The 15,726-nt window shown below is 38.9% G+C and overlaps 1 protein-coding gene across 1 annotated transcript; it reads left to right on the forward strand.

Annotated features, from left to right (window-relative positions):
- Positions 1-6,343: 6,343 nt before the first annotated feature.
- On the forward strand, positions 6,344-15,461 carry dpp7 (dipeptidyl peptidase 7). Its single transcript, XM_005807401.3, has 13 exons — positions 6,344-6,521; positions 6,845-6,968; positions 7,047-7,186; positions 9,157-9,320; positions 9,401-9,536; positions 10,436-10,517; positions 10,667-10,833; positions 12,008-12,068; positions 12,458-12,576; positions 13,382-13,538; positions 14,614-14,678; positions 14,750-14,820; positions 14,907-15,461. The coding sequence occupies exons 1-13, from the start codon at positions 6,438-6,440 to the stop codon at positions 15,025-15,027; spliced, it is 1,491 nt and encodes a 496-aa protein (XP_005807458.1). The 5' UTR covers positions 6,344-6,437; the 3' UTR covers positions 15,028-15,461.
- The last annotated feature ends 265 nt before the right edge of the window (positions 15,462-15,726 follow it).

The raw sequence follows: 15,726 nt of genomic DNA on the forward strand, positions 1-15,726 counted from the left end.
TGATCCATATGAACATCTTTCTTAATGTCTGGGGTTAATAGAGGTTTTTGTTTCCATTCTAATTATGGAGAGTCACTACATTATTGTTCATTACAGTAGAGACTGTAATTACTGTGTGAGTTGACATCATAGCTCTGCTGGGAAATCTCAGAGGACAAAGACAAACCTTTGAGCTCACAATGAAGGGCTTGTCTCTGAGGAGGAAGTCAGGAGCGAAAATGAGTCTACATTCCAGAAGTGAGCCATAAACTGAATCAAGACAAACACTTCACCAGACACAAGGAAAAAAAATAGTCTTTTCCCAGATCAGGGCTTTGTCTGCTTGGCCAACCTGTTCCACTGGTAGAGCGGTTTCCAACAGGCTCCGCCCACCACAGGGAGATCAAAAGAAAATGCCAAGCAAGCATCACAGCCAGGTGTTCACATTCTTCTGTTGTACAGACCTGGCAGTGCAGACGTGCCAAATGTAATTTTCAAAGAATACAGAAACACAATGAACAAGCAATATTTTATTTACACTCAACAATATTAACTTTTTGATTTAACCCATTTAAACTCACCGGTCACAATAGTGACCAAGAAATTTCTTTCACTTTCAAGGACACCAAAAAAGCTTGCTGATAAAATTTTCAGTTAATGTTCAGCAAATATTGAATGTTTAGAGTGTTTGGATAATATTTAAGCAGTATCACATGTTCGGAGTAAATTATCACATGAACAGAGCTGTTTATATCTTGGCTGCACCTTGGCGAGAAGAAGACAGCCACAAACCTCCCAAAGAAGAGGTTAGCAATGTAGGTTTAAATAAACATTTGACAAAGGTTTTTGGTGCACATCATCTTTGAAGTGTCTACTTATGATATACACCTTTGCATTTACAAAAATTGTTTCGGTGTATGAGCAGGATGTGTAAACATGTTGACGGTCACAATAGTGATCGGTGGGACAATACATTTTATCTAGGTGCGCTTATTTAAATGCATACCATATTCTTCCAATTCCAAATGTCTTTGTTTTTAATATTAATTTTGAGTGTGGTTCTAGATCTGTTAGACTTAGTGATGGTCAGACAAAGCATGCAACAATGTAGTTATGAGGAAGATGGAATCCTTACTGATTTTGGTAGTGGTGGCTTAGACATGGACTATAAGGGAAAGATAGGCCTTTTTCAATGCCTGATTTTGAATGCATATGATCAGTTAATGGGAAAAGAGGATGATCTCCCCTTTCACCAGTCATATGGCACTCTTTAACCACCTGCAAAAGTTTATGATGAAGGGACAATTGTCTCTTTGATGTACACTTTAAAACTAAAGAGGATCCAAATGAGGGTCTGACACAAGATGAGAAACTGCTGGTCCACTAAAATGACAACAATATTTTCACAGTAGAAACAAAGATGAGAAAGAACTACACAGAGAATGATGTCAAATAGATCAATGAGCACATGAGAGGTGTAGACCTTCATGACCAGAACCCCTCAAGGCACAGAGTCATGATCAGGTGCAAGAAGTCTTGGTGGCCCATTTCAAAAGCACACTTGAAAATAGGATGACTGCAGCTTAGGATGTTGGAGTTTATCTTGTAACTGATGGGTTTCCTGCTGGAAGACCCACTTTGTCTGTGTCAGTCGTTGTGGCCTGACACAAGAGGACAATTCACCCGCCATGCCTGCTAGTGGTAGTCAGAAGACCTGGTGATGCCAGGGTATGACTGCCTCACTTCTGTCAAACTGTACCAGTGAAGCTGTAGCTACAATATAGTAGCTTACTGCTATCAGTGTGTTAATGTGTGTGTGAATGGGTGAATGACTAAATGTGGTGAAAAGCATTTTCAGGTCATTTGGACTTGATAAAGAACTATATAAGTACAGGCCATTTACCTTTTAGATATTATTTTAAAAATGTGTCGTAGGAGGGACGGCCGTTTTACTCATCTTCTCATGGGTTGTGGCTTATTATCTTATGCAAAGGTTTGGCACAAAGTCAGTAGGTCATGGAAATAAATTTCAAATGGACACTTCTCTTCAAGATGTGACCAACACACTTACTGGTCAGTCAATGCAAGAGTCGTTTCCAGAGATGTTGCTTTTGCACCGCTCATGCCTGGGAGAAATTCAAGGCTTTATTGCACATTGAGTGCTTCAAGAAAGATCATGGAAAATAAGGAGGGGATGAAATAACCCAAAATTGAAGAATACCAAAGTCACCAAATGGTGAGAAGGAGCCAAACAACTGGCCTTTGATTCCAGGCCTTGGGGTTCGGTATCCTGCAACTTTCAGGTGGATGACCTCCTCAGTATGCAGTCCAGTTATCCAGAGTTCTGCTAATCACCTGATTCAGGTGAATTGAAGCAGAGACGGATGGAAAAGATGCCTGACACCGGCCCTCAATCCCTGGAGTTGAAAACCCCTGGACTAAGTTTATTACTGCATGAAAGTTGTCAAGAAAATCCGAGTTCATCCCACTTCCCCATGCTGGAGATTTTAGTTTAACAGTAATAATAAATAAAGTTATCTTTAAAATGAATCACTCAAGTGACATCTAGGCCCAACAGTAGACTTAGGTGTCAATAAAATAAATCTGGTTGTGTGTGTTGTTTTTGTCTAAAGCAAACTTTGCTTTAATTCTACTTTTTTCTATCTAATCATAAGAAATCATAGTCAGTCAGAGAGAGTCATTAAACAGGAAAAGCAGGTTTCCTGGAAAAAGAGGAAGTAAGTTCCAGCCTGCAGATTTATAAAAAATAGCTGAGACTATTTCTTATTTTAAATCATGAAAGTTTAAAGAATGAAATCTAAACATTTTGGTAATTTGATAAGATTCAAAGTAAAATACTTATATTAATATTGGTTTACTTGTAATAATATTTACACGAACATTTGTGGGAACACTTACAAGAAAAACAAGTAACTGTAACTTTGGCATCAAATAATTAGAATCATGTATTATTCTTGGTTTCTTTTCAGAAAAACATCTGTAATAACTCACATTAGGATTATAATAAGTATAATTAATAAGTTATGGTTATAAAATCATAAATGAATGATAAATCAGAGAAGCTGAAGAAAATAAATGTGATATAAGTTATGGTTATAAAATTATAAATGAATGCTAAATCAGAGAAGCTAAAGAAAATAAATGTGATATAAATGTGATTTTGACATTGAACTTGAAATGGTGTAAAAGGTGTAACTGCAATTAAACATCACTGATATGTTGGAGGTAGAGAGTAGGTGAAAGGTGAAAGGCAAGGAACTAACAGGAGAGCAGAGATGATCAACGCCTTATTTAGAGAGTAGGTGAAAGGTTGTGCAGGCAAGGGACATAGGAGGTTGAGCAACCCTGAGACATTAGCACAGACATCAGGACATAATGTCTGTAAGACAGTGATGGATATGAGATCATCTGTCTAAGCAGACAGCCAATGAAAACGCACCAAAAGGTGGATAAACCCTATAAAAGGTGGGTGCAAAAGAGGAACCGTTCGTTGGATCCTCCGGGCAGCTTCGAGCCAAGATCGAGATGGACAAAGAACTCTGCAGCTGAAGAAGAGCCGGGGCCACAGGGCCGAAGACTGTCCTGCTCATGGAGACCAACCGGTCAGGCCCACAACCTGTGGCTTCAAATCGCACTTCTCTCATCGGCTGGGTTCAGACCCCAAAGACAAAGATGAAGACAAAGACAAAGGCAAAGACAAAGAAGAAGAACTGGTGCCTTTTTTCCTGCCAGCACCAAGTCCTGTGTGACCTCACCATCCATGCGGAGAAGAAGCTCATCAGACCTACAGAGATTCCTGCCTTCGCCGATCAACATCTTCCTCCTGCTGCAACACCTTCTTCATCATCAGACCTGCGGAGATCCTGGCCTTCATCGATCGGCGTCTTCCTCCTGCTGCAGCACCTTCTTCGTCGTCGTGCCAGGTCTGGGGTTCGAGGCGCCAGGCTCCGTCCGTCTCTCTCAAAGGTTCCCTTTTTTAGTTCTCAGTATCAGCAGTAGGGAAAGATAGACTAGATGATTGATTTTACTTATTTGATTATTTCTGCTACTGAATTAAGCTGTACTGACCCTTGCAAAACTGCCTTACTAATAAAATATTTAGCATAAAGAAAGTCTAAAAGATGTTGTGGACATTCAGTTAATGAGTCACCTTAAAGTTCTTTGATGGTTGTAAAATAGCTGTGATGTTTGATTCTGGAGAGGAAAAAGTTTAAAATGTTTTATAGGTTGCTGGTAGCCCATATTTAAAACGTCATCCTTGGGACTCGCCCGAGTCACTAAAACCTACCTGGTTCAATAACAAATGCAAGTTGTAAAATAGAGAACGAGCGACCGTTAACAGGTGTGCTCTGTGAAACTAGTTGGCTGTAGGCTGCTCAGTCTGGCTAATTCACAGGGGGAAGAAGGGTGGGACACCTGGATGTAGGCCGTCAGAAAACCAGGCGAATCGTTTCTCGAAACCAGCTTAAACAGAGTTTACTTCAGTTCTGGACAGGGTAAATCCCGGCAGATTTAGGAAACTCAATTAACCCGTTAGATGGAGAGCTGGTAGCACATCTCCCCTCTCAGAAGAGGAAGCAGAGAGTGAGAGAGTAGAGACAGAAAGGAGGGGGGGGGGTGTTGCGCAACAACAAAGTGTAACTGACAAATGTTCATGATTTTCAATAACATAAATGAAGGCCTCTACTATGGATGTTATCTTTATGATCTATGTTAATGGGATAACATAACACTACAACTGACTGGAGTTCAATATAATTATGCATAAACACTCAAACACTCAAATTTAGCTTGGTTTAGAATATACAGATAGTCAAATTTATACTTTACAGAGCAAATGTTGCACTAACATAATGCAGTGGCAAGGTATGTTCAAATAAACCTTTAATTAATCTTGTCTATTTGGAAAAAGCACTTTTAGCTCATCATAATAAGACACCATATTATCCCACCGGTCACAATTGTGACTGATCATAAAACACACTTTTTCTTATATTTTTCCACATTTTTTTTATTATTTCCCCTTGATTAGTTCAAAGGGCTATAAATGACATCTGATTTTAATATTTTCATGTCTGGGAAAAATTGGGGATTCAATGGGTTAAATGTGATTTTTGTCAATGTTTCTTTGTGATTTGAAGCAGAAAAGTGGACTCTGGATTAATGGTAAAAGGTTACTTGGTCTGATTAGTCCATGTTTTGTTTAGGAAGATATCATAGACATATTCAACAAATTAGAACATTAAAGTACGGTAATATAGAAAAAATATATATTTATAAAAAGAAAATGTGGGCTAAATTGAGAAGTTTGTTATTTTCAAACATTACAAAACAGACTTATCGTGACAATCTAATTTCTTGAATATGATGGTATTATCATGTTGATGTAGAACATGAACTGATGCGTTCAACTTTGGTGATCTTAGAACAAATCTAGGACTCTTTCACTCTGTGGCTCAGTTTCATTGTTCAGCAAGAGCCCAGATGAGGTGGAAACATTAGTAGGCTAATTCTAGCAGAGTCCAGAGATCCACAGTCATTTGAACAGAGCACCTTTTCCCAGAGAAATGCAGATTTGTGAAGTGCATTACTAGCTAATAATTTAGTTATTAGACTGTTGTATCTTCAGAGCTATAACAGGCGGTGTGAATGCTTTTCTGATTATTGCTCTACTTTTCATCCTATTTTCTGATGTTGATGGCTGTTTAACACTTCCCTGGTCTGTGTGTGTTTGGTCTTTCTGATGCTGTTTATTCGCTATTGTGCTGAACTATTTATACCCAGAGCAGCAGGGTTTATACTGAAAACTGACTGAGGGTGGATTTACTAAATATGAGACTTCTGAAGGAAATAATTTGCGCACATTTTATTTAAGGGTATCTTATTAAACGGTGTTGTAGTGCACCCTTTCTCAATCTATGCAACAACCAGGTTCGTTTTGCCAGCTTTGGGACCCCGACTATTACATTCCTGAGAGTTTTACATTGAGAAATAACGTGTTAAGTATAAAACAAGGCTTTAATGCCAAAAACGATCAAATGTTATGTGATGATACAAACGGAACAGATACAGATAATTCACCGTCCAGCGCTGGGTCACTAGTATGGAAGTAAACTCAGGGATGCAACCAAGTGAGGCAGAGATTGTGACGCCAGGTCTGAATTGATCTTCTCCTCATTCTGCAGACTCTCTAAGAAGCGTTGACCTGCTTAATTAGTTGTTTGTTTGTTTTGTTGTTGTTTTTTGTCGTGTGACTGGCTACAGGAGCTCCATCAACTAGTGTGTAGCAGATCTACCGAGCTGCACCTGAATGCACCGGAGAATTTCACACAAGTCACGTGACAGAAGTCATGTGACTGGAGTGTTTGGTGCAGCTTGTGTCACGTTAAAAGTCAAAGTGAGCGCGGTGTGAGTTTTGGTAATTGTATCGCTGAAACATGACAGCTGGATTCATCTTTTTCACGGTGACAGTAGCTGTGTTTTCCGACCCTCTTCATGGCCTCTCACACACCCACTTCCAGGTAATGTTTCATTTTATTCTGTGTGACGTTTAGTAACTGTTTTGAAATCCCAGCTTCCCCTCATCTCAGTCCGCCTGCTCTGTCTTCTTCAGAAGATTTTTTTTAATTTTTTTTATCAGTAATTTACTAGAGCGCTGTTAACCTTGTAGCTGTAAAACGACCTGTTGTTGGGTATCCTTCAACTGAGACGTTCTTGATGATAGTTTTGATTTGATCCTAATATTTAAAACAGAGTTAATTAAAGTCATTTATGGGCCAAACATTCATTGCTCTGCGGGTTATTTAATCTGTATCATGTTGTGCTGCTCATTTCACTGCTCCAGGCCACAAAGCCTGCAGGTTCATCAGATCCCCAGTTCACTGAGAAGTTCTTCACCCAGACTTTGGATCATTTCAACTTCAACAGCATGGGCAACGGAACGTTCAGCCAGCGATACCTGATCACAGGTACAGGCAGTTTCCTGTAATACATGTTATAAACTGAACAGCAAATTATTAACATGAATCTGTTGTTCCCTGCTGCAGACCAATACTGGAAGAAAGGCTATGGTCCCATCTTCTTCTACACCGGAAATGAAGGCGACATCTGGGAGTTTGCTCTGAACTCTGGGTTCATCACAGAGTTGGCAGCTCAGCAGCAGGCACTGGTCATATTTGCTGAACATGTAAGAAAAAACTGTCAAAAAGAGCCACCAATGTGTTGGAGGCAGCCAGGTTGAGGAGATTTTGGTGGATCATGTGAGGAGGAAAAAGGGGAAGTAAATGTTTAAAGTTTGACTCGGTTTGTCAGCTGATCTTCATTTGCCACGAGTCAAACAGTTTGGTTCACACACCTCAGCTGCAGCCAGAACAGTAAATTGTAAAAACACCTCATCCGTTTTCTTGCTTTTTAACATTTTAGTCACATTGATTGTGGTTAATAAAGTCCATTATGTAATATTGTTTGTTCATTTAGCAGTGTGGTTTAGAAGGTTATTAGTTTAAATTAACTATTAATTAGAGTACATGTATTCAGTGTGAACAAAGCCCCTTTTATCAGAAATATGAACACAAGTCCTGGTGAAACAATTAGAATTATTTTTGTCATCATTTACAGTACATAGGATGGTAAGAAGATATGAGGTCAGCAACTCTTCATAATAATCAGTTGTTTATCTTTTTTTGTCCTACCATCACAAATGTAAACACAGATTCTGGATGCTGGCAGGCCGTGTGAGCAGTGTGCTGCTGATAGAGGCTGGAACACTTCAGCTGTCAGATGTTTCTTTTTCTTCTTTTTTCCTGAAAACTTTAGTTTATTTAACTGCATCATAAATATTAAACAGTGAGCATAAACCAGCTATCAAAATAAAATCATGCAGTCATAATAACAATAAGAGAGGCATTCAGATATTAAAGACTAAAAACCAGCAAATAATGAAGAGCCTCAACAAAATAAATGAAATGATCCATGTTCTGAACAAAAATGTGAAAATGTTCTTAAACCAAGAAGTTTTCTTTTACGTATTTTTTACGTAAAGGGGTTAAGTTTGTATTTATTTATAATCAACATTAAGAATCAAATATTTTCAAATAAGGATCAAGTTTATAATCATAATTGTTAAATTCTTTTCTGTACAACTCGGTCCATACGTTATAATGTTTGTTTACGATGGCAATAACAAACCCCACATTAAAACTAATTGCAAAACCCATTAACAACCTTAAAGCAAACAAATCAGTTTTCCCAACTCTCAACTTAAAACAAACAAAAAAAAAGCAGTCAGCACTGTTCAAATCGTATTCACTTCTGGTATCGATCTAAATCATTTTAAATATTTACTCCTGCCATATTCTGAGAATATCGTCTGTTTGAATGCGGTTTGGGTTGTAGCGCTGAGTTTGATGCATGCAGCGGCTCTGATAGAGGCTGCAGTCTGTGCTCCATCAGCAGGCCCAGCAGTTTGCTGTTTGGTTCTCAGTCTGACAGTGTGAACAGGTCTTCTCACAATCTGTGCTGATGACTGACAGTGGTGCGGTGTCTCCCCGGATTCATTTAGAGCTTTTCAGCTACCCTTGGTGTATAAAAAAAAGAATGAATATGTTGAAACTTATGTCATGAGCACTGATGAGGACGGTAGAGGATCTGTTGGAACATTGTTGTAGTGAATGGCATCATGGACTCTTTTTAAGTAGCAGAACTTTTAAGCAAAAACTAGGGATTCTACCAGTAAATGGGTCATTGTTTCTCTTAACTGGACAATGTTCCAAAACATTTGGCCAGATCAAAAAAGTCAGCCTTCTTCCATGGACAAAACCGGTACTGGATCTAAATCCTGTAAGACAGTAGATAATTAGAGAGGACTCTGGAATAGTGAAACTGCCTCTCTGCTGCTCCGACCATGTGAAATTATGACTGCTGTGCTGCCTGGCCTTTTGTTTCTGTCTGCTCTTTGTGAACTTGACCTTCCACACCTCAAACTAAACATCGGATGAAAAATGTTTTATTTAAGGCTTTTTCCATGTCTTCAGTAAATGTGATCAAAGCGGTACATTTTTCCTTCAATCTCTGTTGCTGACGTAAGATTTTTTTTTTTTAACTAATGTGTATGTTTTAATAATATTTCTCTCATGCTCATATTGTTGTCTTTTTCAGAGATATTACGGCAAATCTCTGCCGTTTGGGAAAGAGTCCTTCAACATCCCTCAGGTGGGTCTGCTGACGGTGGAGCAGGCCCTCGCTGACTACGCCTTCATGATCAGGGAGCTGAAGGAGCAGCTGGCAGCCTCACACTGTCCTGTTATTGTGTTTGGTGGCAGGTGAGACCTACAGCAGTAGGTGTTCACCAGGTACTGTAGTTTATCAGATAACATCTTCCCCTCTCACCCTGTTGCTGCAGCTACGGCGGAATGTTGTCCGTCTACATGAGACTCAAGTATCCCAACATGGTGGCCGGCGCCCTGGCGGCCAGCGCCCCCATCCTGTCCACTGCTGGTCTCGGAGACGCCGCACAGTTTTTCAGAGACGTCACAGCTGTGAGTCACCAGCATGAGCTCTCTGTCAGAGACAGCCGACTTTATACGGAGAGTCTTTGCTCTGAACTATTGAGCAGCTTTGCTTGTGTGTAGCTGCAGTTCACTGTTAATGCTACTAAGTCAGAAGGTTAAGGTTTAATTCAGTTTAGTTATAAAACACCAGAGATAATAATCAAACCAGTAACAAATGCATGATCTGTTTTTCAGTGTAACATCTGGACCTCTGGACATTTCTGATTAACTTACTTCTGCTTGTGGAGGTGAAAGAATGAAATCATAGAAACCTGTTTAATTTAAATGACAAACCTGTCAAAAACAACTCAGAGGTTCTTTACTTTATTACTGGAGGCCAATTTAATACTAACAAGATTAAATTATTTCCTAAGCAGGTTCTGTTTTAGAGGTTCTGATCCAAAAACAATAACTTATTGTTTTGACTGAATTCAAAAGCAGAAAATTTCAGATCATCCAAGAATTAGTTTCTTCAAGACATGCTTGTTGTCTTCCTAACTGATTGGGTTACTAAAGATTTTAGGATGACTGTAGCAGAGTATCTTTGCTATTGCCATGGAAACCTTTCTGATGGCAAGACTTCTCTGTTATGTATTCTGTCTGAACAAAAATGTCTCAGGATTAGATTAGACTGAATGACACCAGCACTTTGAACTGCCTTGTTGCTGCGGATGTTCTAGATAAATAAAATTACCTTGCGTAACTGCAGGTAGTTGTATAAAGAAAACCTTTTATTTTTCAACCTGATGTAATTTTTTTTTTTTTTCTTTAAAAGTTTTTATTTTAACAAAGATTTTTCTCTACGAACTGAAAATTAGGATGTCAACCTGTGAGATGCTGAATGTGATTTTTATTTATTTATTTTTTAAAAATATTTTTCTTTACAGGATTTTGAGAACATCAGCCCTGAATGCAGAGATGCTGTGAGAGGAGCTTTCCATCTGTTAAAACAATTAGCTGATCGCCAAGGTGAGGAGCTCTGCCATGAACAACTTTCTGAAAATCACAGAAAAATGTACAAAGCGAATTCTTCCCAACTACCCACACAATGAACAGCTTTATTTGTTACAAAACATGCCATTATTTGGAATAAAGGCGTGTTGTTCTGCTGGTGCCAGATTACAGTAGCATCCAGTCAGAATTTGCTCTCTGCAAGCCGCCGGCGTCTCCTCAGGACATCCAGCAGCTCTACGGCCTGCTGAGGAACGCCTTCACCATGATGGCCATGCTGGACTATCCCTACAGCACCAGCTTCATGGGCAACATGCCCGCCAACCCTGTCAAGGTCAGCTTCACAGGCACGACACGCTGCTTTTAGGAGGTACAAATGTTTAATATTTATTATTGTGATGACTGAAGAAGCCACTCTGGTGTCTTTAGCTGCAGACATGGAATGACTGGAAGGCTTTCGTTTACAAAATGGATCTGGTTGGCAAAATTCAACCAAACATTTTTTTTCTAGAATCCTAAAATAATTACATGTTCATAGTGTTCATTTCATGTTCATTTGTTAAACTTAATATGTTCAGAAACAAATGGCAACTAAGGATTTTTAGCTTCATTGTCATCTGAAAATGTTTCTGAAACACATTATTCCACTACAACATGTCTTAGAAACTCCAGTCTGGTTTTAAATGTGATCACAGTACAGAAACACTTAGAGTATTTAATCATCTCCTTGGATGGAGGGACATTGTTATTAGATTTAAGTGCAGCGTTCAATACTATTGACTGTGACATCCCTTTATTTTGATTGCAGCACTGTTTTGGTGTTAAGGGTACAGTGTTAGATTTGTTCTCATCACAAATCTAACATTTTGTAAAACAGAAGTTTTTCTGTTCATCCCCAGCAGTGTTCTGTTCAGCAGATCTAAATTATGGGGTCCCTTAAGGTTCAACCTTAGGCTGTATTTTGTGTTCATATTATTCTTGCTGCCTTTTGGACTCACTTCCAGTGTCTTCTTTCACTGATTTGCAGACGACGTACAAATATACCTGCTCCTAATGAAATGGCATGATAAAGATGATTCCCTACAGTCTTTGACAGATTGCTTAAAAGAAGTTACATTATGGATGAACCAATTTTTTTTTCACTTGAATCAAAATAAAACTCAAGTTATATTGTTTGGACAAAAAAACCTTATTAACCTTATGTGTTTTTATCTGTGGTTTTATGAATACTGTACAGCACTTTGGTTCAGTTAATAGTTGTTTTTAAAGTGCCTTGTAAATAAATTAACATTGGTTTCAGTTTTGATGTGTTTTATGGACGCTGAAAGCTTTTGTGAAGACAATCTGAGTCTCAGATTTGCTGCAAACCTATCTATGCAATTTGTGTCTTTTATTTCTAAAATAGTCAGTGAGTTGGAATATCTGATGTTGGCATCATGTTTAGTTTATGTGAAGCTGCTGAACTGGTGTGAAACTGATTTTAAAAAAAAGTTTCTATTTTCCTTCAGGTGGCCTGTGGAACCATGCTGAGAGGATTGGATCTGCTGGCTAACCTCCGAGACGCCGCAGGTTAGTCAGAAAATCTGCTTCTGTGACACTTTTTGATAAATCTCACTGCTTGATCGTCCTGCTTGTGTTCAGCATCGTCCAATCAGCTGCTGATTGAACAATTATTTGAGCAAAGATTTCCCCTGAAACCAGTGCTGATGGGTGAAAGGATGCATCACTCTGTCCAAGGCACCTGAGATGTAGTTACTGGGTGCAGACACTAGAGGGTAGTGGTTTGCTTCATGGTCAGTACAATGCACCTTGTGGAAAAAGGCAGCAGACAGTGACAGTGCCTCTCATTGTAAACATTCTTGTAACGGTTCAGAAAAAATTTGTAGCAAAATGAAAACAAGTGAACACGAGGTGAGGAAGCCATGTCTGTTCAGTAACTGATGCCTTCCAACCTGCAGGGATCGTGTACAACTCGACCGGGTTGCTGACCTGTTTTGACCTCTACAGTCTCTATGTGCAGTGTGCTGACCCGACTGGATGTGGACTGGGATTCAACAGCCTGGCATGGGACTACCAGGTACACCAGAACCCCAGGGCTGATGGGAAATATTAGGAGATGTGGTACCAACTGCTTTACTTCCATGTTGGCTAGATGTGTCAGTGGTGTGAATGGAGTTTATTTAAATAACCACAACAAATCTCATCTCAGGGCATTTTAAAAAGATAGGAATAAAGTTTATCTACAGATATATTGACAATATTGTCAGGATTGTAGCTTTAGATCTTTTCTCTGCACTTTGGTCTCCAAGAGCATCAATAAATATTATTAATCAGCCACTGTAGTTGCTGTGTGCAGTTTCTTAAAAAAATAAACTGAAGCAGGTTACAAAATTTTTTTTGTAATCTTCGTCCTGAAGAAGATACAGGTTACATAAAAGTGACAGTGACAAATTTGACACAATTTCTCTGTGGCAAATTGACTACAGTGACATGCAGTTACAGCCGTATAGTTTGTCTAAACCGTACTGCAGAGAAGTTGTAAATACTGTTTTTGTCACGTTTGTCATTATCTCAATAAATACTACACGTTTAAATCCATATCACTTATCTTTAACAGACAGGACTCGGAGCTCTGGAAGTCTAAAGTAGGAACCTTGTTTTTAAAACTGCTGAAAACATGAAGTTTAAAATCTTTACTGACAAAAACAAAATGTACAGGATCCAGACAACTGGGTGCTTATTTAGGTGTAAATTGCAGATTCCAGTGTGTTTAGAACGACCCACTGATCCCACACACACCACCAGCTCACAGTCTGCTCCAACTTTGAGAATCAGACACTTTTTGATAAATCTCACCGCTTGATTGTCCTGCTTGTGTTCAGGCCTGCACAGAGGTGGAGCTGTGCTTTGAGAGTAACAACGTGACAGACATGTTTCCTCCGATGGCCTTCACTGAGAAGGACCGAGAGGCCTACTGCTCCAAGCGCTGGGCTGTGGTTCCTCGGCCAGGCTGGCTCCAAATCCAGTTCTGGGGGGATGGTAAGTCTCAAATACCCTTGGTCCCCCCAGATCCCAGCCAATTCTATTCTGGTCTCAGAGGAGCATGTATTCTTCACTACATGGTAATGTGCATGTGTTCTCCACTGACTGGAGAATACATGCACATTACCATTTGGTTTATGCAGCTCTGTCAGAGACTAAAAGCTCTAATCTTTTGACTTTCAAAATCAATAGAAAGTCAAAATTTATTTAAAATACCTGTTAATTATTTTTTAACCAAAATGTGGTTTTAAAAGCTTTTGGGTGCAGTTCTGCATCTTCTAATGCTACTAATGTCCAAACCCAAATTATGGAAAGAAACGATGAATTTTACATTTATTTTCTTGCCTTTATTTACTAAGTTAATGCTTAATTAATTTATGCTAAATTAATTCAATGGTTTCTTATGCTAAATTAGATTAATTTTGCATAAATGCTACTGTGTACCTTCTGATTTTAGTTTTCAATGAGTTCTTAGGTGGAAAATTTTGTCAAGTAATATATTATGACTTCATTAATTTGATGTTGAATACATTGCCTGATAAAATTTTCCACCACAATCCCATCTTTTGATTAGAAAATATGTAACATTTTTATCCTAATCCCCATCAAATTTTATTTAATCTTGACAGTTTAGGTTTTTCTGCAGCAGGACTGCTGGACGTTTTCTTTTGTCTTTCTCTTGTCAGAAACTTTTCCAATTCCAGCTTGAGGAACAACTTGATAAATTTGACTGGCAGCCAATCAGAAAGATGAGCATGGCAAATAACGTTTTCCTGAATTTCTCCTCTGTGGGACAGTAAAGGCTATTTCTATTTTCTATCTCCATATTCAATAGCTTATATTTTATACTAAAAACATATTACATTTATAAAAAAAAGTAAGAATTTATTTCATTTTTTTTAACCCTCCTGCGGTCTGACCCATGTGCACTTTTCCAAGGTTTTGTTTTGTGTTTTGGAAACTGACGGTCTGACGGAACAGCCCCCCTGCCTCCCCAGTGAGCTTCATGCTAAGACTGCAGGAAGGTTTATTTTATTAACAATGTCCTTTTTTTCTAATTTTTTGTGTTCAGCCCTCTCCACCGCAAACAACATCATTTTCTCCAACGGGGATCTGGACCCATGGGCCAACGGAGGGGTAAGTGTGACTCAGGCAGGAAACCTTTAGTGAAATCTCACGTCAAAGTTAATCAGCTCTCCGATGTTCAGGTGCGCAAGTCGCTGAGTTCATCGCTGGTAGCGCTAAACATTTCTGGAGGGGCTCATCACCTGGACCTGAGGTACCACAAGCTGCTGGCTCCTCAGTTTGTTCTGCTTTGTTGTTGAAATGTTCAACATGAAAACAAATGTTTTTGTTCTCTTGCAGAGGATCTAATGATTCTGATCCAGCCTCAGTCGTCAGAGTCAGAAAGGCTGAAGCAGAGCTCATTGCACAGTGGGTGAAGATGGAAAGGTTTAGACTAACAGCAGCATACACACAGCTGTAGGGTTCATCTGATCTATTGTTTTAAAAGAATCCAACAGAATACAAAAGAGCACATTTAAAGCATCCCGTCTTGTATTTTTCCCTCAATATTTGAATCAAATAAGTGGAAAATTGAAGTTAACTTCTTGTCTGATTCTATAGATTTTCAGCTGCTTCCATCCACTGATTCTTAAACATAGTACAGATTTATTGTACCGAGAAGGTACAGTAAAGAACAGTGAGAACAGTCATGGCATTATAGTAGCTGTAACCAAACAGGTTTTTATCATACATACAGATGGAAGTTATCTGATTTCTACTTGTCGTTTGCTGTTTTATTAAAATGCTTCCCTCCAGCCAAAACCTTGTAGTAAAGTCTTGCTAATAAAGATGAGGCTGAGAAAGAAACTAGAGATTGTCCATAAAGCTTTGTTGAATAAATCACTTTTTTCCCCATCTACTACTGTTTTTATTCAACTATAACACACACGGCATGTTGATAGGAAATGTGGTGATATGACCTCAAGTCTTTTTACTGGGGATGTGAACAATGAATCCACTTGCAATTAATTGTTAATGGTTTATTAGATTAAAATTAGTTCCAATTGATCCACTTAGATCTTCCTTTAGTGTTTGGCCACCATCCAGAAGAGGGCGCTGCTAGTCATCCTGAAACAGCCAATTGATATAGGAATAAAGCTGGAGGGGTAATTCCAGGATG

The sequence above is a fragment of the Xiphophorus maculatus genome, chromosome 11 (assembly GCF_002775205.1).
Source record: "Xiphophorus maculatus strain JP 163 A chromosome 11, X_maculatus-5.0-male, whole genome shotgun sequence".
NCBI classification, from domain to species: Eukaryota; Metazoa; Chordata; class Actinopteri; order Cyprinodontiformes; family Poeciliidae; genus Xiphophorus; species Xiphophorus maculatus.

Bases quoted from the DNA above. Each gene is read 5' to 3' on its own strand.
- dpp7 (XM_005807401.3), top strand. From the start codon at position 6,438: ATGACAGCTGGATTCATCTTTTTCACGGTGACAGTAGCTGTGTTTTCC. The intron at 6,522-6,844 runs GTAATGTTTCAT...TCACTGCTCCAG, and splicing joins TCTCACACACCCACTTCCAG to GCCACAAAGCCTGCAGGTTC. The intron at 7,187-9,156 runs GTAAGAAAAAAC...TGTCTTTTTCAG, and splicing joins TGGTCATATTTGCTGAACAT to AGATATTACGGCAAATCTCT.